Source organism: Mus caroli, unplaced genomic scaffold (genome assembly GCF_978045245.1).
Source record: "Mus caroli unplaced genomic scaffold, Mus_caroli_1 scaffold_4, whole genome shotgun sequence".
NCBI classification, from domain to species: domain Eukaryota; kingdom Metazoa; phylum Chordata; class Mammalia; order Rodentia; family Muridae; genus Mus; species Mus caroli.
The window spans coordinates 13,560,676-13,587,087 of NW_028227259.1; the positions used below are offsets into that span (position 1 = coordinate 13,560,676).

The following is a 26,412-nucleotide window of genomic DNA, read 5'->3' on the forward strand; positions in this document are numbered from 1 at the left end:
CTATCGTCCAGTCAACTCTAGTCAGCTCTTTTCCTTGACAAGAAACAGAACAAATGATACACTCACAACTCAAAATATTTGTCCCATAGAGTCCATGACAACAAAGCAAAACAAGACACTAACAAAAACCAAAACTATTAACGGTAGTAAAAATAATTTTTTTAAAGAACATGTTTATTTTTTTCCTGGATTTTTCCTTAAGAATCTAAAAATTGGAGCGTAGAAGGGATAGTTTGTACTAGATAAATTTTCTTGGCTGAAACAAAAAAGATGATGAAATAAATATTGTTGAAATGTGCATTATACAAATAAATATAACACTGGAAAAGCCCCTGCAAAGTTTTTGTTGTTTTGTTGTTGTTTTTAGCTTCTTTTGTAGCAAGCCTGCCTTGGGGATGGGGTTGTAGAAGAAGGCTGGGCCTCCTTGGGCCTATGGAGACAACAGCTTACAATGGGATTAGTGCCTATATAAAGGAAGTCTGAGAGTCTCCTCTTGGCTCCTCCTACCATGTGATATTAGAGGAAAAAATTGTCTACTGAGGAGGATCATACACTGAACCCACCCATGCCTTAGTCCTTAGTCCTACACTTCTGAGCTGCTCCCCCACCCCCGCACAAGATGTAAAATATGTTTTATTGTTTAGAAGTCTACACTTTTTAAAGAAATTTGCCATAGCCGTCTGAATGGACTGTAACAAACACATCAGGATATTACAAAATCTTGCACATTTGAAATGTGACCTTTTGTTACCTGAAAGAATTAAGTCACTGAAATTATGCTAAAGAAGAATTTAACCATAATGCTAAATTTATTTGATTATTGATTTCTTGAACATCAATTATACATGATTTTCTATACAATTATTTATTTATCAGATATCATATCTAAAAAACTACTCTGGTTATTTTAATGAGAAATAAAAACCCATGTAGAAAAATCAGAATAGATAATTCACTATTTGTTGAAATGTGGTCATGGAGTGATTTTTTTTTTAAAATGAAAATTCCATAGAAAAAATACACAAAATATTTGTGACTCATTTACTTACTAATATTCTGAAGCAAACCTGTGGAGCTATCTATTAAGTACAAAACTATACTGAGATATTTTGTAATAATATAGTAACAGGAACAAACATTGACTTTGTAACACTTGCATGTGTTATTATTTCAGCTTATTAAATAATTATGCACACTAGAGAGGGAACTTTCTTTCTTTCAAATATATTGATGGATTGCTGGTGAGAGAATTAAAGTAACTTTGACTATCCACTAATATTCTGGTCCTTCTTATGTGTCAGATGTTCTCTGGAGCAATGGCCTCTTAGAGCTTTAAATTAGCAAGTGAGATGCATGGAAATGAGGTTTAAACGTGATGATGGCTGTCCTGAGAGAAGTAGGTAAGCTAACTTGGTAAGAGAAAATGAAGAATCCTGTCAGACTTTCATATGTTGTCATCAGTAACCTTATAATCTCTTAACAGAGGCACAGGGTACTGTTCTTTTGTCTTTAATGTTGCAAATAGAATTTGCAAGTTACAATCCCATTAACGTTAGTGAGTAATTATATCAACCATTAGTAAATAGGAACAAATTATATACATACCTTTGGCTGAAGATTTGGATGCAATAAGACATAGCCATTAGGATCAATTGCAAAATAGTAGCCATTGGGACAGAGCTGAAAAAACAAAACAAAACAAAACAAACAAACAAAAAAAACCAGTAAAAACGCTTAGAGGTTCCTAGGTCACAATTAGAAATCCATATTAAATGTTTTAATAGATATTCAGTACAAGTTTTGTAGCACACTGTAGAAACAAAACATGGGCTCTTTACATTTTTAAAATGCTCTTGAACTCTTTTGGGAGATTAGCCACATGCAATTGTGGCTCCTTGTAGTATGTTAATTTCAGCCCCCAAAATTGATTGCAAGCGAATCCCCATATCCACAGGTAAGACACTGAGGGACCCTGCACCCAGCTGGGCAGGGCAGACAGAGGTGAGACTTGTAGGATTCCCATGGGGGGACTGAAGGAGAAGAAAGAAGATCAACCAAGCCTGGAAAAGGTGAGGAAAGATTCTATGCCTGAGAATGTGTGGGACAGAGAGCATAGCTGCCATGTAGGAGCCAGGGAAGAGCGACCCCAAGAGGGACCCCAACTGGTCCAGGGCAGCAAAGATAGAATATAGGATTTAGTAAGTAATAACGTGGAATATCAGAGGAGGGTAGATTAGCAGTGGCACAGTCATTGAGCTGTTTAAGGCATATAAAAATATAAAGGCTATGTGTATGTGTCTTTCATTCAAGAACCATGAACACTGGGGTGGTAATGAGAAACGTGCTGCCACCAGGATCATTTTGAGTAATTAATTGCGTACTGCACCACATACATTTGTACTCAAGTGGTTTGTGGCCAAACTGCATAGGCACATACTTTTGAAATAGGAAGCCTTAGGCAAAGAATAATTTGCAGCTTACTGTAAAACGTGGTGTCAATCTCTTGATATCTTCCAGAGACACATCAACGCCCATCACACCAAGAATCAGCTGGTTCTAAAAGAAGATGGAAAAGTTAGTGCATTTTATACCAGAATGTGTTCTACAGAAATGCATATTCAGTCTTACACACACACACACACACACACACACACACACACACACACAGAGGAGATGATACTTTTGATGTCAATTTACAAGGACTCTCAGATTTGACTGTTTCCCACAACTTCATCATCCCCATTACTAACTTATATAAAACATTAATGACTAAAGCTAAATCATAAAAAAAAAGAAAATTCTATTCAAGAAAAGAGTCGCATCAATAACTATGGTCTGCTGCTTTTAACCAATCCTATGCTGAATAAAACCAATAAATAAAAACAATCTCACAGATAAGCCATACTAAAAATTTAAAACATGATAAGGAAGGACATAAATTTTTACAACATTATAAATTTCAGTATTTAGGCCTCACGAATATTTAAGATGTCAATGGTCCCTAAAGTGAAAACCAATGCTTTGTAGAACTTCAGTTGTAAAATGAAGCAGTTAACTGAAACTTATTAAAACTAAACAAACAGGGCTAGAGAGATGGCTCAGTGGTTAAGGGCATGACTGTTATTCCAGAGGTCTCAAGTTCAATTCCCAGTAACCACTTAGTGGCTCACAACCATTGTAATGGGATCCAATGCTCTCTTCTGGTGTGTCTGAGGAAAGCAACAGTGTATTCACATACACTAGATAGATAAATAAACAAATAAACAAATAAGTAAATAAGTAAATAAATAAATAAATATTTTTTAAAACTAAACAAACAATGCTTTAATACAACAGACTTCACTGAACCCCAAACTAGAAATAAGTATTTCTTTAATCCACCAATATAGCCTGCATTATATATAACCTGTTAGTAGTAAAAATAATTTCTTTAAACTATGTAACTTTATTTAAATTCAGAAGTATTTAATACATATTAGACATATGTATGAATCACATTCAATAATTAGTGACTACTTTCCAGTAGAGAGCTCCTGTTGCACTGATAATATTACCAGAGCCATAAAAAAAATGAGAATTTTTTCAGACTAATTTTTTTATTGAGCTGTAAAAATAAGGAAAGAAGGAACTTATTAGATCCTTAGGTTATTACAGAAAAGCTTTAACTTGAGAATTCAAAAACAAGGATTCAGTAATCTATCCGCATCAGACTCAAAGAGAACATGTCTTGGGTTTTGTATTTTTACTCCTGAAGTCCAAAAATAACTGAAGCATATTTTAAAAAGTGGGTTCAGGACACTACTATCCACCTATCATGTCATTACTTGCAGTCTGAGTTTCTGTTCCCATCAGGTCACAGTTAGAGCAACTGAAGCTGAGCCCTGACTCTAAGGCCACCAGGATTTGACCTTCACTTCCCTTTTCCCAGGTGGTTATCACATGGACAGCTGCTACCCCTGACCTCTCACCTTACAAGACAATTCCATCGTATGCATCTCCATATAGAGATATCTTATCCACATGGGGCTCCTACGTCACAGCTTATCATTTAGTATTATTAATTTTATCAATGAACTTTTTACCTTCAAGTTTGTCTTATTTTCAGATTGGCCAGTGACGTTGAAGACCGGTAGAGTTCCAGTAATGACAAGTCCCAGTTCCTAAAAATAGACAGAGAAAGAAAGGCCAATGAAAGCAACATGTTGCACTTCGTACTTCGTACTGCATTAGCCTTTGAAGCTGGAAACTTCACTCTACAATTATCTCGCTAAGAGTCACAAAAAGCTTCAAAGTACTTCTGAATATCTTTGAAATTTTTTTAAAAAAGAATAAATGAAATTTTCTTAGAAATAAGTACTATTAAAAAAAAGAAATAAATACTATTAAACAGTTTTGAATTATGCAACATCTAATAAGTATTGAGGAAAAAAAAACTACTTAGGCAAATGTAACAGTGACATTGTAATACTAATGGTCACATTTACATTTCTTCCACAGTGATAGTTCACTTAGTATCAGGTGCCTCCATGTAAGACTAGCATTGAAAGCCAGTTTGCTGAAATTTATTTTCCGTAGCTTCATTCACAAATTGTATGCGTGTCATGTTATATCACAAACATCTAGCTGAGTGTTATGCTACAGAGAAGAAATGTACTATCGGTAATCCATTTCCAGATAATTCTAGGTGAGTACTCTGGTGTTTAACTATTACTTTTAAATGATCCTCAAATGACTTTTATTTTAGCAACCAGACCACAAAGTATCTTCTTTGCTCCAAGCACTGTGCACACTTTCTACAGAATACAATGATAAAAAAGTTGGGAGTTCCTGCCTCCTCATTTTGAATATTCCATTTCTTCCTTTCTCCCTTAATATGTGAAGAGTGTCACTTCATTTTCCCATAAAACAATCTCACCACAACACAGCCCGACTTCAGTTTCTTGCCGATAGCCTGGGTCTGCAACGTTGACCCTGTGCTGGTATTATCTCTTCGGTGCACCCAGTGGTCCTACATTCGAGAATGTACTGTTTCCTGAGGTCTCAGCCTCCCTGTGCATTATGGAAACATGACTTGTGCGACCTTCAACTGAACTGTCTCTTTTTCAGCCACCCCCTGCTCTAACTCCAAATGTACAACTTCCTTTTTAAAGTGTCACAGATCTTTGAATTCTTCACATCACTGTAGTTATTAAATTTGTTCTTTAAATACTATATGTTCCCTTCCTGATAAACTGCTGATTTGACTGAAGTGTACTTTGAGTCCCTGGCATTTAGTGATGCGTCTCTTGCTTCTTGCTTTTCAACCAGTACAAACAATGTTCTCTGCCCATCTAACTCGCATATTTCCCCCAACCCCCTTTTAACATCTTGTTTCAGCTTGTAAAGCAGAACGCTGAGAATCCGCATTTCCTCCAGATGTTCGTGTTATCAGTGAGAAGCTTGCCAGCAACGCAGACACTCTGCTTGATGAACTTCTGGTCATAGGAAATTCAGCAGGGCCTAACTATAGACTCCTCCTATCATGTTTAGTCTGTGATGGATTTGAACAACTGAAACATCTTGGTCATGGCTAGAGATGACTATGTGACCTTAAGTAAATAAGGAATGTCAAGAAGGAACACTGGACAGTCATTTTCTGTGGCTTGAGGTAAGCAAGCTTCTCTTTATCTTTCTTACCATGCCAGACTGCTGTTAATAGTCCCTATTTTCTCTCTAACTTCCTGTATGTGTTTATTTTTGCAAGTACCAAGTGATAAGTCATTTCTAAGAGGTTGTATTTCGTCCTTCGGGTTCATTACTGCACTTAGAGAAGTAGCAAGGGCATAGAACTGGTCTCTATGTAGGGAAAAGGGCATTACTGATTCAGCATTTGCCTTCAGCTCTGTATTTAGACTCTCAAGTATAATTACTTTGATAAGTGACTAAAAAGTCTTCAAATTTAGATTTGGTGAAACAATCTTAGGTATTGTAAGTTTTAATGAATAGTGCCATAAAGAAAAAAAATAAATTAAAACAGGATTTTCCAGCTTCTCTCATAATTGACAACTCAGGCTAGATAATTTTGCCCTATGTGGGAAATGGGGTCCTATCAGTGATAAAACACTGGCAGCTCTCTGCACCACTCAGTGCTTGACAAAAATGTTCAGGTGACATAGATAGGAAAAAAGAACCCCCAGTAGAAAATTACTACTTAAACCATGATAGAATGCTGTTGTAAGATGGTGACTTTGCTATAGACAACCTAACATGTGTATGCTCTCTCACAGCAGGGTTGTGACCTTAGTGACAGACCGCCACAAGCCTGTCTGAATCTGAACTCAGAGCCAGGGAGTTCAAAATATGGAGTTTTTGTTGAACTCATATAATGTTCAGCATTATTTTACATTAAAAAATCAAAACGTTACAGACATTCCCATACGTTCAACATTTTAGACTGGAAAACTGGTATTTTTAGTGGCTCAAGAACACTCTAAAATTTTACATGTATGGTTTTATACTGATGCAAATCTAGGGTTGTCTAAACACTTTCTAAAAACATCTGAGAAGGTTTCAAAGAAAGGAACTTTAAGAACGATTCAGTGATGAGAAAATGAAGATGTCACCGAGAGCAAAGGCAAGTCAGTTAGGTACCCTTGTCATAACAGCTTGGGTTGAGAGTCCCATTCCCTTACCAGGGCATCCAAATACACATTTGTCCATTGAACTTGCTTCGCTTTGTCACCGGCTAAAACCATTGGTCTTCCCAGAACATCTAGATATTCCTATTTATGCAAAAGAAAGGTTGTAAAACGTGAACAAAACAAACAGACAAAGAAACCCAGACACTCTTTTTAAAAATAACCTTCAAAAGAAAAGTTGAAAATTGAAAATAATTCTGGCACCAAATTATGAAGAGTATGTTTTTTACTTAGGGTGCTCTGCATTCTTGACCTAGCTAGTTTCTTAAATGGAATATCTATAGACACTGGGTCAATAATATATCTCCTCTTGTTTTGTTTTTTCTATTACCAATCAGAACATTGTTTCTAAAAGTACTGCCAATGAGAAATGAAACATATTCCTTATGAGTTGCTTTCCATGTTGATCTGAACTATTTAAGGCTCTGTGATTTATGTGTGAAATTGCACAAATTTGAAATGATAAAGCAGCTGCATACTTGCTTTCATATAACAGATTGTTTGGATGAAATTCAAAACTGCATTTAAACATTTCCAAAAAAAAAAAAAAAAAAAAAGTAAGTGAAACACGTGCCAAGTCCAGACAGCAGAGTCGCATGCACTGCTGTTTTGTCTCAGAAGTCACTGAGCTCGGCGTGCACTGCCATGGAGAACACACTAAGTAAGTTACATTTTAACAACTATTTTGTTCATTTCTCCTGGTGTTCCAAATTGAAGGATGATCTTTAAATCAGAACTTACAAATATTTCAAAATGATAAATATTTAAATTAAAGTGGCTGAACTCTACAAAATGCCATGTCACCAGTAGGCTCCCATCTTTCCCCACAGTGAATGGTGCTGGAAAGACATCTTACTGTAGGTTTATTTAAGTAAATATGTACATAGACCTGTCCCAATCTGTGGAAAGAACTCACGTCCTATCTTGAGCTTACATCTCTCTCCCAGAATAATTACTGTTTAATTATCAGTATGGCTGAGAAAGTCATGCAATTTAGAATTGAATTTAAAAAATTACATGAGATTATTACTAAATTTTATTTTTATCTATTTTCTACGACATTTTTAAAGCCTAAGAATAACAGCCTATCTTATACATGTATTCACCTGGGTTTTAAATGTTTAAGGATCTAAAACCAATAAATACCACATTAGCCAGCCTTGCATGCAAATGTATATACCATAAATCATTTTTCTAGCTTTACTTATTTTCTTTAAATTGAACTCGTTTAAATCAGGGACATATCTTTTTATTTTCAGGAAAGTAATCTTAAACTGTGAAAAACTTATAAAAGTTTTAAATAACCATACCTGAGTATTGATTCTTATTGCACCAATGGAGGGAATCTCATAATAGTAACCTAAAATGCATATACATTCATAAATATATCATTCATATATATATTCATAAATATATCATTCATAATACAGACCCACAAAATAGGTTTTTTTGTTTGTTTGTTTTTTGGGGTTTTGTTTTGTTTTGTTTTTTTGTTTGTTTTTTTTGTTTGTTTTGTTTTTTCAAGACAAGGTTTCTCTGTATAGCCTTGGCTGTCCTGGGACTCACTTTGTAGGCCAGGCTGGCCTTGAACTCAGAAATCCGCCTGCCTCTGCCTCCCAAGTGCTGGGATTAAAGGCATATGCCACCACGCCTGGCCAGTTTTGTTTCTTAAAGGAGGAATCAATAACTTTCATTTTAACTTAAGCACATAAATAAATAATATAAAGTATTTATATTAAAATATAAATATAACTATTATAGTCAGAACAATATTGAGTAATGAATATTGTCAACAACCTTAGAGAATTTATAATAAAATTTGCTATGTTTCTAAGAAGTATAGGATAACTACTGTCCTCTACAAAGCAGCAAGGAAGCTACAGCTATTAAAGTATTTTCACTAGATAAAGTATTTTAAAGGTACAGATAGATACATAATTACTAAATGCATACATTTTCCAAAATACAAGTTTTAAAATGTATCCAGATTTTCTTTTCTGTTGTAAAATAATCAGTTTATTCTTCAAAATACTTCCTTTTCTCTGAGTACAAAGAAAATAGTTCACTGCATAAAATTTGAATATTGAGAAAAATATGAGATGGTTTTCAAAAAGAGTAATTCAGTCAGTCAAAGGAAAAAATATGCACAAATCTGCTATATGTCATTAAGTATCATTCCCCCTTTCACCAGTTCACAATATTAGGATCAGATGTTCAAGTGTATTCTAATGCAGGGTTAATCTCCAAGTCAGTCCTATGTTCTTTTCTTTAAAAAGCAAGTTCTGAATCTAATTCGTATTACATACCTTTTAAAGTTTCTACTTTACATTGTTTTAAATGTGACTAAAGATATGATAGTTTTCAAAGTATTTTATCTTCTAAGAAAATATCCTCAAGAGAAACATATCTGTTACCTTTATTTTCACAAGCCATCCACTGAATAGGTCCTCTGTCATAATTATGTTGACCGACGGAAAATGTAAACACACGGACCTAAAAAAGTTGAAAAACCGAGTGAGTAAAACCCAACTGAACAGCAAAAACAGATTGCCGAAGCAGAAACAATTAAAAGCTCAATCAGGCAGTGAAATTAATAAAACAAGACACACACTGGAACTGTGAAAGACTTGAGGAGGCACTAACAGGAAACTATGCGTCCACCCTGAGCACAGATTCCCAATGGCTCAGTGGTTTTAGCATCATGGCGTCCCTCACGCATCAAATCTCCAAGCTCAGTGCATGGACGGCGATGGTGATCTCCTTGGTGACCAGCTTCTCCCGCAGGGCAACTCAAGTCTGTTTCCACCTGGTTAAACATATCACCCGCCCATCAATCACAGTCGAAACATTTCTCTATCACATAGGCAGGTGGTGATGCCAAGTTTGAGATATCTGAGACTATGATTTCCTGTCACTTATTTACTGGTAAAGATGGCTGCCTTATGCGGCTATTTGTTTTGCTTCTTTTATAACTCTGTGGGATGGCCACATGCATGCGTGCATGGTGAGAAGGTGTGCCATGCACCTGTGTGCACATCCGCGCGGTGGCCAGAAGTTGGCATCAAGCGTCTTCTTTAGTTCTCCACCTTCATTTTAGTGATGGGGGTCTCTCCCTGAACCCTTAGTTCACTGATTCACTAGACTGACTGACTGTTCATCACGTCCCCCTACCCCTGCCCCAAGAAATCCTTCCTCCTCCTCCTCCTCCTCCTCCTCCTCCTCCTCCTCCTCCTCCTTCTCCCAAGCCTGCGGTTACCTGCAGGTACGTGCTATCCCCTGCTTTTTAAGTAGGCACTCGGTATCTGAACTCAGATCCCCATGTTTGATCGTAAGACATGACCAAAACGGAGCCATCTCCGCAGCTCTGACAAACAGTTTCTTTTCTGTTTTGTTTGGCACAAGGTCTCGAGCACAAATCTCAAAATACTTATTTTCACTCATATTTCTTCCTCCTACTGGTCTAGGCCATAGATGTTATAACATTCTGTGCTGTAAAATGCATGCTTTGGACGGTGCTGTTTCATATGTGACATTTTATCTGAGCCACCGTCACCCAGGTTTGCTTCAGCTAGCAATGTGTAGACATCATATGGTGGATACACTCATTTACTCTGTTCATTTAGAGACAGAGCTATACTACATAATCTAGTCTGGTCTCAAATTTGCCATGGGCCTGTCTCAGTTTCAAGTCTTTAAGTGCTGCCTCAGTTTCAAGGTCCTGTGTCAAGTCTGGTCCATTGAGTCCTGGCTTGCTGAATTTTAGTCACTTAAAAATTATATGGCATAGATAAGGCCTAGAAGAGACGAGCGCCCTCTCCCTCTTGCCTGATCTTACTCCCTTCAGAGAAACAAACAGTACTTCAGTTTCTTCACATTTTCAACTCGGTCACTTATGGGGCTGTCCATATATTTCAAAATGTTGCTACTTAGTCAGTTGATTTAATTCTAAGGGAAATATTTTTATAAGGCTGAACACCCTAAGTAATAATGCAGTTTAAATCGTGTACCCTAAGGAATGTGCACCTAGACATGTCCTTCATAATGTTAGAAGGCATGGCTCACAGATTCAATTAAAGCACAGCTGTCTCTAGTTCTTGTTACCACAACACAATTATGGTAAAATACTTTCCATAAGATATCGCTCAGTGTAAGTGAATTATATTTCTAATAACAGGGGGACTATACTTACAGCCACACTGCGTGATTATTTTGACTGATGTTATCATTTAAGCAGTGCAAATAAACATCTAACTTTCTTTTTTAAAAAGGAAGAGCAAAGTGATTGTTTGCCTTATTTGTTTCACTAGTGGCAAGTTCACCTGACTTCCACGCAGGGCTCCTGGCTCAGAACCAGGGACTTAGGGATCAGGGTGTGGAAGAGCGCGTTCTGTCACAGTTGGTCATTTTAAAGCACTCTGAGCTCCTCTTTACCTCACTTTTCTTTGTTTAATCTAGGGCTTGCTGACTTGAATGGAAGCTGCATTAATAGTTGCATCATTGCATATTATAAATATTAAGTTTCTGCAACTTCTTTTTCAATTGTTTTTCCAGCTGCAGAAATGCACAATAGTGCCATGTTTTTCCAGAATATTTTCAATGGTAACTAAAATGTCGAGAATTACAAATTCAACTTCTGAGTAATTTATGAGGCTGGCTTATCACTATGATATTTATAAAATCTATTATACCCAAGATGTTTATTTTATTTTACTTAATTTAATGGAGACAATGCACAATATATGTATACCAACCGTATAACAACACAATCATCTTATCATTTTTAAAATTACATACTTAAGTGAGAAAAATTTTGTCACTCAAAACTTAGTTTGTGACACATGCTTCACATTACAATGAAACATCAATATAAAGGTTATTGCATTCTGAGGCCAAACTATTTCCCATAAGATAGTGTTCAGTGCAAAATCATTGCAGTATTTGTCTTTTTAAATATACTTTCCATAATTATGTCAGGAGAATTCTGATTTTATGAATGTTAAACTTGACACATTATAGCACCCAATGGTAACAATGGTGATCTTGGTGCCGCACTGGTTCTATTCAGAATTTTAGGCTTCATCCATGCCTTCCTATACTGCAGTGCTGCCACCCAGTGGCGCCGTCTAGGAACTAACTCTGAAATCTGGAGCAGCCCGAACTGAGTGTACAGCTTTAGGTTTTCTACGTTTTCTTGAGATAATAATTACAACATTCCCCCCTTCTTGTTTTTCCCTCCAAACCATCCCATATACCCCAGTTCTACTCATTTGAAATTCATGGCTTCTTTTTAAATACATGCATATATTCCTATAGTGAAATATAGGCATGTGTGTATATATGTACATACATATATTCCTATATATAACCTGCTAAGTCAGTATAATGTTACTTGCATGTATGGTTTCTGCATCTTAAATTCATGATTCTTGAGAAATGAAGTGACAATGCAAACTTCAAGGCAAATAAGGCCTGTATATATCCCAGTTATTACTAGTGTGTATTGCACAAACTATATAAAAACAAATACAGGTACACACACACACACAAACAAATTGAACTTCTGAATATGTAGTCAGGAGTTAATGGCTTTGTCTGAACCCGCAGGCAAATTCACCACATTCTACTGTGCCTATACTGTGTCAGGCCAGCTTTTGTGCAGGGTAAGTTCTTTGCCTCATGCTAGGAGAACATTTATAATCATATGGTCAATCTATGTAATTAGCAGATGCACAGTGGGAAATTTCAAAGTGAAACCTACTGAGAAAATCAGTTAAATATTCCTCAACCAGTGTTACCCAAATGTACCTTATTGGGCCATACTGCAGACCTAGAGAGTCATAAATGGCTTCACAGAGATTTGTCATGTTGGAGCCCAAAAATGATCTGAGAAAATGACATGGAATAAAAAATCCAGGTTAAATACCAGTTCTGAGTTTGTAACACCTTAACATCTATTGTAGTGTTTTCATATAAGTGACCAGATTTGTTATATTAAGAAAGAGTGCAAAGTTGAGTGCCTTCTGCTCTCCAGAGGGACTGAACACCAGGCTTGCTGTTATTTTTCATATACGTCAGTTTAGCAAACTGTGTGAAGAATGGAGTTAAATGACACCAGTTTGCATCATATGTTTTGTAAGTTGGGCCTTTTCTAGGTCCAAATTTCTAGGCTAAATTAATATCATTATTTTTCATTGCATAGAATCTTTCTAGTTTAATAAGAACTTTGAGCAAACAGAAGAATCTTTCATGTATTTGCACCATTATGACTCAGACATAGGTAGTAAGCAAAGGAGTATCAGTGTAAGGAACACAATAAGATGAAACAAGCGGAAACTGGGCTGTACTATTTGTAAATGTATTTATTTTACTCTCCGTTGTTTAGAAATCTATGCCTTTGGGAAGGTGGCCTGCCTTAGCTACTCAAGTTGTTTGCATTCCCCAGGAACCATCCTGGGAAGTGAAGCCCCTGGAACTCATGGACTGGTAGTAAAGGAGACTTGACATCACAAATTTTTCCTCTGCTTTCCACACATATGTTGTATGCCATGATTCACAGGTCAGCCCGCCATATGTGAACTTATATGATAAAAAGAAATCTAAATTTAAAATTATATTTCTTTGAACAGAATATTATAATTCCAATAATTCATAGTTGATTGCAAACTTAGAATACTAGATTCAAAAAAACAGCAAATTTAGCTTTTTAAATATGATGAGCTCAGTGGTATAGTGTTTACCCGGCATGTAAGAGACCTTGGGTTCAATCTTGAGTACTGTGAAAAATAGATAAATATATGCTAAAGTATATTCCACTACTTCATAATTTTATTCCAAAGTTCTCATTTTTGCTAAAAGATTTTGTACAATTTTCTGCCTTGTTTGTTGAAATCTAAAATACTTTTCTTCAATTAAGAGTTCTCTAAATCTACAGGGTCAGCTTTGTAACACCACATGAATTTGTTTCCCAGCAGAACCCAGTTACTGGAAACTGTCACCTCAACAATTATCAGTTACCCAGAGTTCAAGTTTAATTTACAATAGGCAAGTCTCCAAAGAATAATGGGAATGAGTCTATGAAGAAAGCAAGCCAGTAAAACTAAAATAAAAACCTTGAGCTAGTCATACATTTGAGAAAAGTGATGTCAGAGATGGGTTTTACAAGTCCACTCTGGGAACTGACATTTGGGATTAGGCCTATCAAAATACTAGACTGGACTGAAAACCTTTAGGAAAATATTCTACAGTGGTTTCCACAAGTCATACACATATTTAAATATAGAGCCTTTAAACAGCCCACATGTCTAGTTCTATAACATGAGACAATAAATAAAAGTCCAAATTCATGTTCACAGTTAATTTATTTCCTAAAACCCCAGGATCTGAAAGGTATTTGTAGCCTGCACAGCTCTGATGATGTATCTTGACTACAGCTTCACTACAGATGTAAGGAGCATCCCTTCTGATGGTGATGTCAGGTTGTCTGTGTAGGAGGGAGTGTCCAGTGTGGGCAAGTGGTTAGCCTCAAGGCTGGCTAGAGGAAAGGCACTGACAGATGTCCAGCCAGGAGCAGTCTGTCTGAGCCTGTCCAATTTAGACTTTAAGAATTTGAGTTCTTGACTCTTATTACTTATCTGACTTTCGACAAATTTTTTGATGTCTCTTATTTTGGCTTTCGCGTTTCAACAATGTGGCAACAAAGATAGTGGTGATGCCACTTTGATCCTTTGAGTATTCCAACTATGAATAAGAAACTAAATGTAAAGTCTTTATAACATATAAAAATCATAACCTGTGTAAGGCTGACCTGTAGTACTAAAGATGGTGATGGCTGCACCATTAGCTTAGAGCATGGTAGACAGAGAGTCTAACAATTCACTTTCTGTATCAGGTCATGAGCCTTTCCTGTATCAGGAACCTGAAATGGCTAAAAATAACACCTTTCTAGAGGAGCAGGTTTGGACATCTATTTAGTCTACACAGCAGCAGACTTTAATGCTAAGGAGCTAATGCCATCTATATGCTGTGTGTCTACATATGTTCAACCCACTTTAGTTCCAAAGATCTAAGAGGAACAACACTATAACTCATGCCTGCTGAATCTGACCAAGTCATTAACATAAAGTAATTGCTTAAAAAGGAAAACAACATGTGAGTGTCATAAAGCTTTTACATGCACCGTCTTAAAAATAGGATAATGTTTCTCTTATGTATCTTGAGATGTGTGGACAGTGGAGATCCATGCTGTAGGATCATACTGGAGTCCTGCTAACTGCTGTAATGAATCACTTTCATGTTATTGGATTATAAAGAGGACTTTCAGTCCCTCTTTCCCCAGAATACATGTCTTATATTTTATAAAGCAGAATAAAGCTTATGGAACAAGGGATTTCCAAGCAATCTGCAGTCCTGTAAAGATTATCACCAGCTGACTTCAGAATGCAAGATAGAGGGTGATTCTGATCAAATATTCTTCTTGGATAATAAAAAGTCCTTTGCCGTCACTAATGATGAGATGTTAAAAGAACCTTGTGTATTGGACAGATGGGGGTAAAAAGCACCATCAAGACAAATCATATGGACTTCCCTACCTTCAAGGAAGGTACATGAGGGACTGCAAGAACATTTTTACTATAAGTTCCAATCATATGGGAAAATATTATTTGAACAGTCATCGGGTGCAATGGAAACAAACAGAAAGAAGTTCTTTTAACACAGTGCCAAAGGATGCTCAGGTAAACGGACCACTCGAGAGAGGCTGGGCAGAGATCCCTCTGAGAGACAATATATGAAACTGAGTTTAAATCAAAACAAAAGGCAGCCATGGAAACAGGCAAACCAATAGCCTTTCCTAGCAATGTTTCATGCATGAAAGATTCCAGGTTGGCATAATATAATTATAACTAAAGCATAGTTCAAGTGCTCTCTGTATATCTAAAGTTTACATAATATTATATCATGTACTTGGTACTTAAGGTGATAATTTAATGCCTCATGATATATATTTACTTAAAATCTGCAAAATGCACTAAGGTGATATACCTCAAATCTGAACGAAATGTACCTGGAAAGTATTTCATTAGTGTAGAGGATAAACTGTCAATCTTAATTTTATTTTAAGAGAAATAAAAGTGAAGCAAATGGGTTTAGAGACAAAACTATATACACATATCCCAACACACACCTGCATAAAACATTCCACTTAAATTGGGAATTTCTCCATAGAGTACCTCAGGACTGCATTGTTTCAACTGCATCCTGACTCTAGCATAAACCATGCTGGGATTTATAAACAAAGGTATATGGCTCTTATTCAAAAGTTTAACTCTAAGAAATGGTTGAAAGTACAAAAGTATCCAAAAGAAAAGATTTTAGAAGCACAATGTAATTGGTAAATGACATTCAATATTTTAAAGCTAAGCAGCCTTCATTGTTGATGTCTGAACAATTCCTTACAAAGGCTCTAATTTTGTCTGATGGAGGAGGGTACAAAGAAAGTAGAGAATAAAATAGTCTTGTAAAATTTCCTCCTGTCAATTAAACAAAGTCAGTTTTTACTGTAAACCTCAATGCACCTTCAGTCATTTGTGGCTTAGTGTAGACTTTTGCAGACAATGGAGACTGCCTCTCTACTTGGTAGGATAGGAAAGAGTTCATCATATCGAAAAGTAAACCCTAAAAAGTTTTATAAGAATGGATGTTATTAAGTGATTCTGACATTAGCTGAACACTCCTTAGTTTGAAAATTATTTCACACTCACATTTTATTTTTTTGCTTGGTACTTTGAAATGTTCATTATAATAATTTTACTTGCCTACTTTTTAAAATTAAATTCTGAAAATTAAGTGAAGTTGGAGAGAGTCACTTTTCACTTAGAGGGGAAGTGTGCACTGCTAACGAAGCAATCGTTGCCATCCTACAGAAAAGCAAATATGTTTGAGTTTACTAGTCCTGGGAATTATCTTTCAACTGTAAGTCTGCTTTGCCTTTCCTTTATCATTTGTGTGTTCTCGTTGATGGAGCTCATTTTAGTTTTGGCACCATTTTTAAGGAGGCTTCATACACATGGGTGAGCCCTAAGGAATGTCCCTGCTTCAGGTAAAGATTAGAAAGTGAGTGTGTTTTAATTTGGAACAGCTGTTGCAGGAGATTAACATGGATTCAGTTTTAAATCTCTGCCTATCTCTAATCAGGTAGATTGATTCCCAAGAGTAGTGCATTCCAGAAAAAGAACCCAAACATTTTGTTCTAATTCTCAAAGTTTTTGGCTTCATTAAAGTGTGCTGTGTATCCACAGGCTAATTCATGAGCTGCCCAGACATCTTATCACACCTACCTGGACTGAGTCTTCTAGATGGAAACTGAATGCATATAAAACATTCACTGAGCATGTGCACACCACAGTTCTTGGAGGGAAAAGTGCAAGAAAGATAGCAATTTTCAGAGATATTTTTTAAAAGTCACAATTTTTAAAGATCTGATTACTTTTATATGTTTAAGTTATTTTATATTGTAGTGGTTAAAAATATCCTGTATGTGATATACCCTCATATATTTTTAAGGAGACACATACAAGCTCATGTTTAGGTAGTCCAGTTAGTGAGATTTTATGGGTGTAGATTCTGACATTACTTTTGTTTGTTTGTTTGGTTTGTTTTTGTTTGTTTTTTGTTTGTTTTTGTTTTTTTATTTTTTTCGAGACAGGGTTTCTCTGTGTAGCCCTGGCTGTCCTGGAACTCACTTTGTAGACCAGGCTGGCCTTGAACTCAGAAATCCGACTGCCTCTGCCTCCCAAGTGCTGGGATTAAAGGCGTGCGCCACCACCGCCCGCCTAGCTTCTGACATTACTTCAAGGCACAATCTTACAGCAAGTGTCTTGATCTACTTGTTCTTACAGTCTTTGGGCTCCTATTCCACAAGGTATCCTGAGGGGGTATGATTATATTATAATCTCAAAACACAAAAGAAGTAATAAAAAAGTATCTAAAACAAAGTCATGTTTTTTTTACAGTTACAATGCCATAAGATAGCTCCCTGGAATCATCTTTCAAAACTGAAACTGTGTGTGCACAGACTGAAAATAAGATGTTTATCTGTCCTTCTTTTTCAGTCTCTGGCAACTTCATGATCCTATGAACTTGACTGTGCTGATAGCTCATGTATATGGAAACATGATATTCATTTATTTGTATGTGTGTATATGAAGAGTTTATTTCACTGAGAGTGATATCTAAGTTCAACTATGTCACATACTACAGAATTTTCTTTTGTTGAGGATAATTAGCATTTCCTAGCATGTGTGTGGCATGGTTTACTTACCTATTTGCCAACAGATGATTGGCTTGTTCCTATAGCCTACGTTTCGAGTAGTCCTACGATCCATATGAATTTCATATGTGAGCCCTTACATCTGTCTTCATCAACTCTCCTCCCTCCAAGCCTTCCTGTCTGTGTGGGCACCCATTCCGTCTAAAACTCATGGGTTCAAATCCATTCATTATAATTGACACATGCATACATTTATAAATACAAACAGCTGACTAAATTTGATCTTGCTCTTTCTTTGTGATTAGTGTTGACCTCTTGGGGTAGGTTAACCTCTCCAGGGTTCATACCTGGAGTGACAAGACTGATTCTCCCTCTCTGCAACCATCAATTGCCACATGGTAAACTTTTTTAAATATATGCAAAAATGTGTGTATATGTCTCAAATACCTTTACACCATTCATTAGAGCTACTGCTGAGCCACATTTTCCCCAAAAGTAAAACTGTCCATCAGAAAGAAAACAAAAGCCAGGCAAGGTCACACACACCTGCAGCAGCAGCTTTCTGGAGGCTGCGGAGGGATGTAGTCTTCATTAGGATACATTTATAAATATTTAAAGCACAAGATAGACATTGTATCTTCCCCATGACTTTTAAGATAATCATTTCGAATTTTAGGAAAACCGGTTGAAAATCAGTAAGAAAACAGATAAGGACTCTCAATAAGACTCGTGGGGGAGCAGTTTTAGTCTATGAGCTTGTAGTGATACAGTAATACTCTTTCTACAGCATGGCCCTGTAACTGCCCTGCATTGCCCACCAAGTGCTGCAAACCTGAAAAGGAACATAGTCCGAATGTAAAACACTCACATTCATTTTCTCCATGGCTTTTGGGATACAGCCTTCTTGAAATTGTTATAACAATTATCTTAACATTTATCTTAAGCCATCCATGGAACTCATTTTCAAGCAGGCTGCATGTTTTGCAGTTGTAAATTATTTTCACATTAAAAAAAAATCACTGCAGATATTTCTTGGTACATTTAGAATTCGAATCTTCCTATCAGCTTCAATGATTAGGAGACATCTCTCACACTCTTATTTCTCTCTTTTGATAATGTAAGAATCAAATGGAACGTATAAATCTACAATATATGACTAATGTATTTGTAACTTTGTGCTTGGTTGCCTGAAAAAAAGTCTTTTTCCATCAGTAATACAATTTTATAACTGAAAGTAACATTTTGGAGAAAAAAAGTTCTCCTTACCACCACCTTTCTGAAAATTACCTACATATTAAAGTTAAAATATTAGAAAAGAACACTCACTTTTTTGTCTTTATTGTATTTGGCAAATATCTCCTGGGCTCTCTCTTCTCCTCCATCCGTGAATAACATGATAATCTTATTGCAATTAGCTCTGGAAACATTATACTATTTAAAAAATATGAATATATGTAAATTATTCAGAACACAACTTAGGAAAAGAAAACAGATATGAAAAAACATGCACATATTATGCCCAATAAATAAAATGTCTGCTCAGTGGAATGTTCTAAAACTAGGTTTGATGATCAGGCAAGGGTAGCCTTTACTACTTAGCTACCCAAAGATCTTACCACCTCCTTTCTTTTAAACCTTCTTCCATCAAATGTAACTCCATCAGTGACATCTTCCCAGACCACTCTGTTTTAAACTATAATATGCTCCAGATTATATTTTCTTTATAATACCTTTATTTTAAATTTGGTAACCCTCCGCATTTTGTTTGTTTAGTGCTAGTTTTTCCATAGGACACAAGCCCCGTACACGTAAGGGCCTCTAGACATTGTCTGCCTCATAATGATAACTGTTTAGTGACTTATTAGTGTTTGGTCTTTGTATGAGTAAATGTTTCTTCTACCTGCTTTTATAATTTTATAGCAGAAGCAACAAATAACATTAACCTGACTTACACTTTGCGTATTAACTTTTCAGTCCATTTCCAGACAACCCTTTTCTCTGTTCTTCCCTCCTGAGTCATTCGCCTTACATTTCGGAGATGACAGAATTCCTGAGACGATTCCTGGTCACTTCACACAGTGTTCCTCTGGGCTCCATACTGCTGTGACCTACTCCCTGAGCATCCTCCCCCATCTCTGTCCTCTCTTGACCTGCCACACAGATTCTAATCCTGCAAGACTCAATTCCAGCAATAAATCGTCTTAACCTTTAAGGTCTTGCAAAAAACTGAGCATAAGATAATGAATTAGCATCAAAGGACCATTAAAACGAACAATTAACTTAGCAAGTTGGACTTCTTGGAGATATCAAATTATAATCTTAGCTTTTCTGCTGTTATGGAATGTGTTTGCTTAAATGATGAAAAAAATGAACTGCACTAACTTCTGAATGCTCAGCTTCTTTGAAAACGTCAACCTTTTTGCTTAAGCCTATCTAAAAGAAGTATAATATGAGCCTACCGTGTAATTTAAAATTTTCTAAAGGCCCACTAAAGCAGAGTAATAAGTTAATTCTAAACATGGAGTTCATTTAAATTAACCATTCAAAGTGTTACCACTTAAACATGAAATCACTATAAAATTGGTGAGAAAATATATATTATGTTCTTCTACCAATGACCTCAGACATCACAGTGAAATTTGATACAATTCACGTGGGCAGGCAATCGGATAAAGTCCTGGAGCAGCTCCTGGAATTGAGATCTCCAGCCTCGGCCTTTAAATGAGCAATTATCTTTTAATATCAACAATCCTTTGTAGTGCTCTAGTCTACCACAGGCCGGTACTCTCGATTTTCAAGGAAGATAAAGCCCATCTTTTTGGGACAAAAATTAATGAAGACATTTTCCTATATTGGTAACAAGCTCCTGCTTGACATTACCCCAGCACATTGACAAGCCCATGAAAACACTGGCAGCAAAAGCTTCCAGTAAAGCTACAGTAACCCAAGCATCGACTAACAAACACACGCACCTGCCACCTCTACCATTGACTAACACACACACCTGCCACCTCTACCACTGACTAACACACACCTGCCACCTCTACCACTGACACACACACACCTGCCACCTCTACCATTGACTAACACACACACCTTCCACCTCTACCACTGACACACACACACACACACACACACACCTGCCACCTCTACCACTGACACACACACATGCACCTGCCACCTCTACCACTGACACACACACACACTTGCCACCTCTACCACTGACACACACACACACACCTGCCACCTCTACCACTGACTAACACACACACCTGCCACCTCTACCACTGACACACACACACACCTGCCACCTCTACCACTGACACACACACACACACCTGCCACCTCTACCACTGACACACACACACACCTGCCACCTCTACCACTGACACACACACACACACACCTGCCACCTCTACCACTGACACACACACACACACACACACCTGTCACCTCTACCACTGACACACACACACATACCTGTCACCTCTACCACTGACACACACACACACACACACCTGCCACCTCTACCATTGACTAACACACACCTGCCATCTCTACCACTGACTAACACATACCTGCCATCTCTACCACTGACACACACACACACACACCTGTCACCTCTACCACTGACACACACACACACACACACACACCTGCCACCTCTACCATTGACTAACACACACAACCTGCCATCTCTACCACTGACACACACACACCTGCCACCTCTACCATTGACTAACACACACACCTGCCACCTCTACCACTGACACACACATACCTGCCACCTCTACCATTGACTAACACACACACTTGCCACCTCTACCAGTGACACACACACACACACACACACACACACTTGCCATCTCTACCATTGACTAACACACACACCTGCCACCTCTACCATTGCTTAACACACACACCTGCCACCTCTACCATTGCTTAACACACACACACACCTGCCACCTCTACCATTGCTTAACACACACACCTGCCACCTCTACCACTGACACACACACACACACCTGCCACCTCTACCATTGACTAACACACACACCTGTCACCTCTACCACTGACACACACACACTTGCCACCTCTACCATTGACTAACACCCACACCTGCCACCTCTACCATGGCTCGCTGAACAGTGAAACATAACCTGTCCGCAAATTTCAATGGTGGGCAGTCATTTTTATAAGAATGTCTAAGAAACAGACAAAATAAAATTACCTATTGATACTTACATTAAGTAGCTGTTCGAAGGCAAAGCTAAAGCCTTTCTTGTAATCTGTGATCCCCTTTGCTGTAATGTTATTCACGGCATCTTTCAACACCTTCTTATTTCTTACGTTTGCTTGAACCAGGTGCTGGAAACAGCTTACATCCTGAGCGTTGCTGTTAAACTGCAATGAGTAAAAAGAAAAAAGAAAAATGAACACTGAAACCAGCTGCACAATTTTCACTAAATGTCAACTGCATGCATCGCAAGCCAGTTGCACTGTTTCCCCTTTGAAAAGAAAAATAAACTCCTAAGTAACAAAGGCGTGCTATGGACCAAGTGGTGGACTTTTCCTACTATAGGCATTCTGCTCTCTAAACCCAATAAATAATTTGGGGATTTGATTTGTAAGAGAGCCTTTCTGGTGTTCACATATTCAGAATCAAGAAATGATATGCTTGCTCAGGATACAGAGAGAAAGTCAGAAAATTTTAACTGTTACTCACCAGAAAGGGCTCGTAAGGGACAATATGAACAGATGCGGTTTTGAAATTACACAGTCTTTCATTGCGAACTAAACACAGGAGATCCTCTAAGAGAACTGAGAGCAGAGAAAGCCTTTTAGGACTAGTACCCCTCAGAGATCACACAAATCGGGTGCTGGAGAATCAGGAAGGCAAAATGGACAAGCAAACCATTATAAGTATGGATGGGTGTTGAGCATAAAAAGCCCTGGTCCATGGATGCTTGTCTAGAACGGAGTAACGTTATCAACAGGGGGTGTTCTCTAACTCTATGGGTAGGTTACAAATGGTTATACATTATAGAAATAAATAACTATAGAATGCTTTTCTCATTCTAACCATAATCATAAGATGCACATCAGTGCGATGTTCATCTGTCAAGGAAACATTTCATAGCAATTAAGAATCACAACACAAAACCATGCATTCGGGCATAAAGCAAATTTCACACATACAAAGCCACACATATACCTTATATTTGTAAACAAATGCTTATAAAGTGTTTACTATGAGCTAAAAATAGAAACGACTTCTTCTTTGCAAATGTCCTACAAGTCAGGCATTTGCGTTGTTCTCTTGTGATCCTTGAGGAAACTCGCCTGCAGATTTTAGATAACTTATCTTTAAAATGTGCAGAGTGTGGGAGGCCTTGGGAAACTCAGCCCTTTCTGGGATGTCTCCAACCAATCCCTCCATTCAGGGTTCAGGGATTCAGAAAGAGTGAAAGAGCCAGAGGCAACAGAAAGCACAAAGAAATAAGACCTTCTAGACAGCAAGACCAACCTACCAATGTATTCAGAGTCTGTGACAGCATATATAGAGCCTACATGGGCCTGTACAAGATGAGGTCCTGAAGGTAAAAGGGGAGTGGACACATAGTCTCATCTTGAACACAGAAGCTATCTCTGATCCACAGCCAGTCCCAAATGAAAAAGAAAGTTTTAACCAAGGGAGTCTCACTGGGAAGACAAACTAAGGGTAGGCCACATGGCTAAAAATAGATAGCCAACACAAAGCAAACAGCAGCATCTTTGGAGTTTGTCTTATAATGTTATGTATGTCAGGCTATGCATTATTTATTATTATTATTATTATTTTATGGCTTCTGGTCTTGTGTTTTTATGGGATCCCTGTCTGCATGAGTGTGTGTGTGAGTCTCTGTGCCCGTAATGTGTTTCTCTGGCTCTTATTCTTTTACGTTTTGTCCTCTTTAAATTGTTTGTTTTTACTTTAATTTATCTTTATTATTCCTAAGAGGCTGGTTTATTTTCTAATGAGAGATAGACAGAGGGTAGATCTGGATGAGTTGGGACAAGGGAAGGAATTAGGAGGCACTGGGGGTAATAATCATAATATACTGTATGAAAAAAAATCTACTTTCAGATAACTTGTGCCTGGACACCTAACTAGTAGGTGGTGAGAATCAGCACTCAAGCTGACTGTTCCTTCAATAATCCCAAACTGCTTCTCAATATCTATGATTAATAGCGCCTCGCTCACTGAAGCACAGAATATCATGTTCTGAGACTCAACGCTGCAAAAAGAGTTTTTAATTTGGAAAGTGAACGGCGGAAGAAATTCTCTTGAGAAATGACATTTCTGTGGGGCATACATTTCAAAGAAACGTTAGTGACGAGCATGGAAAAGAATATCCCGGGCACACAGAACATGTGTGGAGTTCTGGATTTGGACCACGGGGAGCAAGTGGTTCAGGGGCTTGAAGAAGAGTTTAGCTTTGCAGTACATGAGGATCGATCGATGACACCAGGTCAGAGGAGCAGCTAGGGCTGGATCATATGGCATCTTAGATATACAGCAGGAAGCAGGAATTCACTGTGTCAGGTGTTAAGTAGGTGCAATGCTTTATGCCCAATGCAGAATAATTTCTGTAGTATTTGAGAGGCCATCTGCCCACTCTTGGGAAATGGAACTGAAGAATAAGGGCTCAGAGGCTGCTGAAGTCACCTGGTTGACAGTCCTTATGTTATTTAGGGGAATGGTTAGAAGTGGACGGCCTTGGAACAGTCTGCAGGATATCTGCTAGAGGACAAGTCAGGAACTGGGGAGAAACCAAGGTTCATATTAAGGTGAGACTTCAGCAGTTTAAGACACAGAACTGGGGATGCCAAGATCTGATACCATCTAAAGCTGGAGGCATGAAAGTCTTCCTGGCTAAAGATTAAAAGGGAAAAAAGAAAGAAAGAAAAAGGCTTCACCACAGAAACTTGGCCTACATTCATATGAATAACAGTGGGCTAGAGCAGGAATTCCCCAGAATCCTAACATTCTGTTCCCATAGAGACAGAGGGGGTAGGTACTTCTCAAGAGTGAAGAAGGAGGCAAATGAGGGAGAAGTGGGAAGGAAGGGAGGGAGGGAGGGAGATACGTAGGTAGGTAGGTAGGTAGGTCAATAGGTAGGAAGGAAGGAAGGAAGGAAGGAAGGAAGGAAGGAAGGAAGGAAGGAAGGAAGGAAGGAAGGAAAGAAGGAAGGAAGGAAGGAAGGAAGGAAGGAAAATTGTGAGGAGCACGTGTACACATACAGGGTCTGGAAAGAGCCCACTGGTCATCTCAGCAGAGGCAGCTCCAGAGAGAAGGCATCAGAGTGTTTAGGGCAAATCTTCACCATGCCTTGGTGGGGAACAGAGCAGCAAAACAGGGCAGCAGACATGGCTGCTCTAGGAATCATCCCAGTGTCATGGAGGCTTAAGGAGACTGAGTGAAGAGAGAAAAGAAAGAAAAAAGATGGCAGAAAATAGAAAGGAAACAAGCACAAAGCCTGGGAAGATGGAGGTATGGCCACATGGAATCCTGAGGAAAGTGGGGAGGGGGGAGCTGGGGAAGATGGAGGTATGGCCACAAGGAATCCTGAGGAATGTGTGTGTGTGTGTGTGGGGGGGAGGGTTGGCTTCTTTACTCTGGGAGGCAGAAAGGAGCAGGGGCAGGGGCAGGCTGCAGCAGCTCAGGCCTGCAGAGAGAGAGGCACCTTGCTACCAGAGCCTAAGCTCTCTTAAGGAACATAGAAAATAGAGCTGAGACAGGAAGTCAAATGTCCCAGGAACATTTGATAAGTAATCCACATGGGTCCTTTTTTGTATTTTGAAGAGTGCTTTCAGGTATGTCAGATGGATGATAATAAACTTTCAATATATTTGTTTACTGTTTTTTATAAACTCAAATGTCGAAAAGAATTATCTTCAGTCTATAGGACCCAGGCCATGACAGTACCTATCCCATAAAAATAGAGACTCTTCTCTGATATGATACAGCCATAGCCTAGGATTTCCATTATGAAAACAAGAGAACATAAGAAGTCTTGTATTAGTGACCAAGCCAAAAATAGTTTATTAATATATCACTACTAAATATCTGAGCTAAAAAAATTAAATATAGTTCCAAGAATTACTATTAATTGATTTACTTAAATTATAAATCATCATAAAAATGCAAGCTACACAGACAATGATTATAGGATTATGAATTGCCCAAGTCTTCCTTTGGCCTTGACCCACTTCTAAGCAAAGAAGTGAAGTGTCTCATTAAGTCAGTTTCATACAAGTCAAATGAATGTAAATTCAATTCATTAAGTGCAAATTCAGTGGTGTATATAGAAATCTTACAACTGCTCATAATAAAACTCATAACAAAACTCATAAATAATGCAGATAAAAGAATTACTTGCAATATATAATTCCCTATAGCAAAGCTTATTGTCCTGGGAAAGCAAT

The 26,412-nt window shown here is 37.7% G+C and overlaps 1 protein-coding gene across 4 annotated transcripts in view; it reads right to left on the reverse strand.

The window, feature by feature from the left end:
• Positions 1–26,412, reverse strand: part of Cacna2d1 (calcium voltage-gated channel auxiliary subunit alpha2delta 1) — a 427,194-nt gene that overhangs the window by 53,277 nt on the left and 347,505 nt on the right. For all 4 annotated transcript variants that reach the window (XM_021163870.2, XM_021163868.2, XM_021163869.2 and 1 more), the window contains exons 11-18: positions 22,189–22,347; positions 19,270–19,374; positions 9,092–9,170; positions 7,988–8,037; positions 6,672–6,761; positions 4,083–4,160; positions 2,482–2,556; positions 1,606–1,680 (exon numbers count right to left, since the gene is read on the reverse strand). In XM_021163870.2, coding sequence (XP_021019529.1) covers positions 1,606–1,680; positions 2,482–2,556; positions 4,083–4,160; positions 6,672–6,761; positions 7,988–8,037; positions 9,092–9,170; positions 19,270–19,374; positions 22,189–22,347 — 711 coding nt within the window. The remainder of the gene's footprint in view (positions 1–1,605; positions 1,681–2,481; positions 2,557–4,082; positions 4,161–6,671; positions 6,762–7,987; positions 8,038–9,091; positions 9,171–19,269; positions 19,375–22,188; positions 22,348–26,412) is intronic.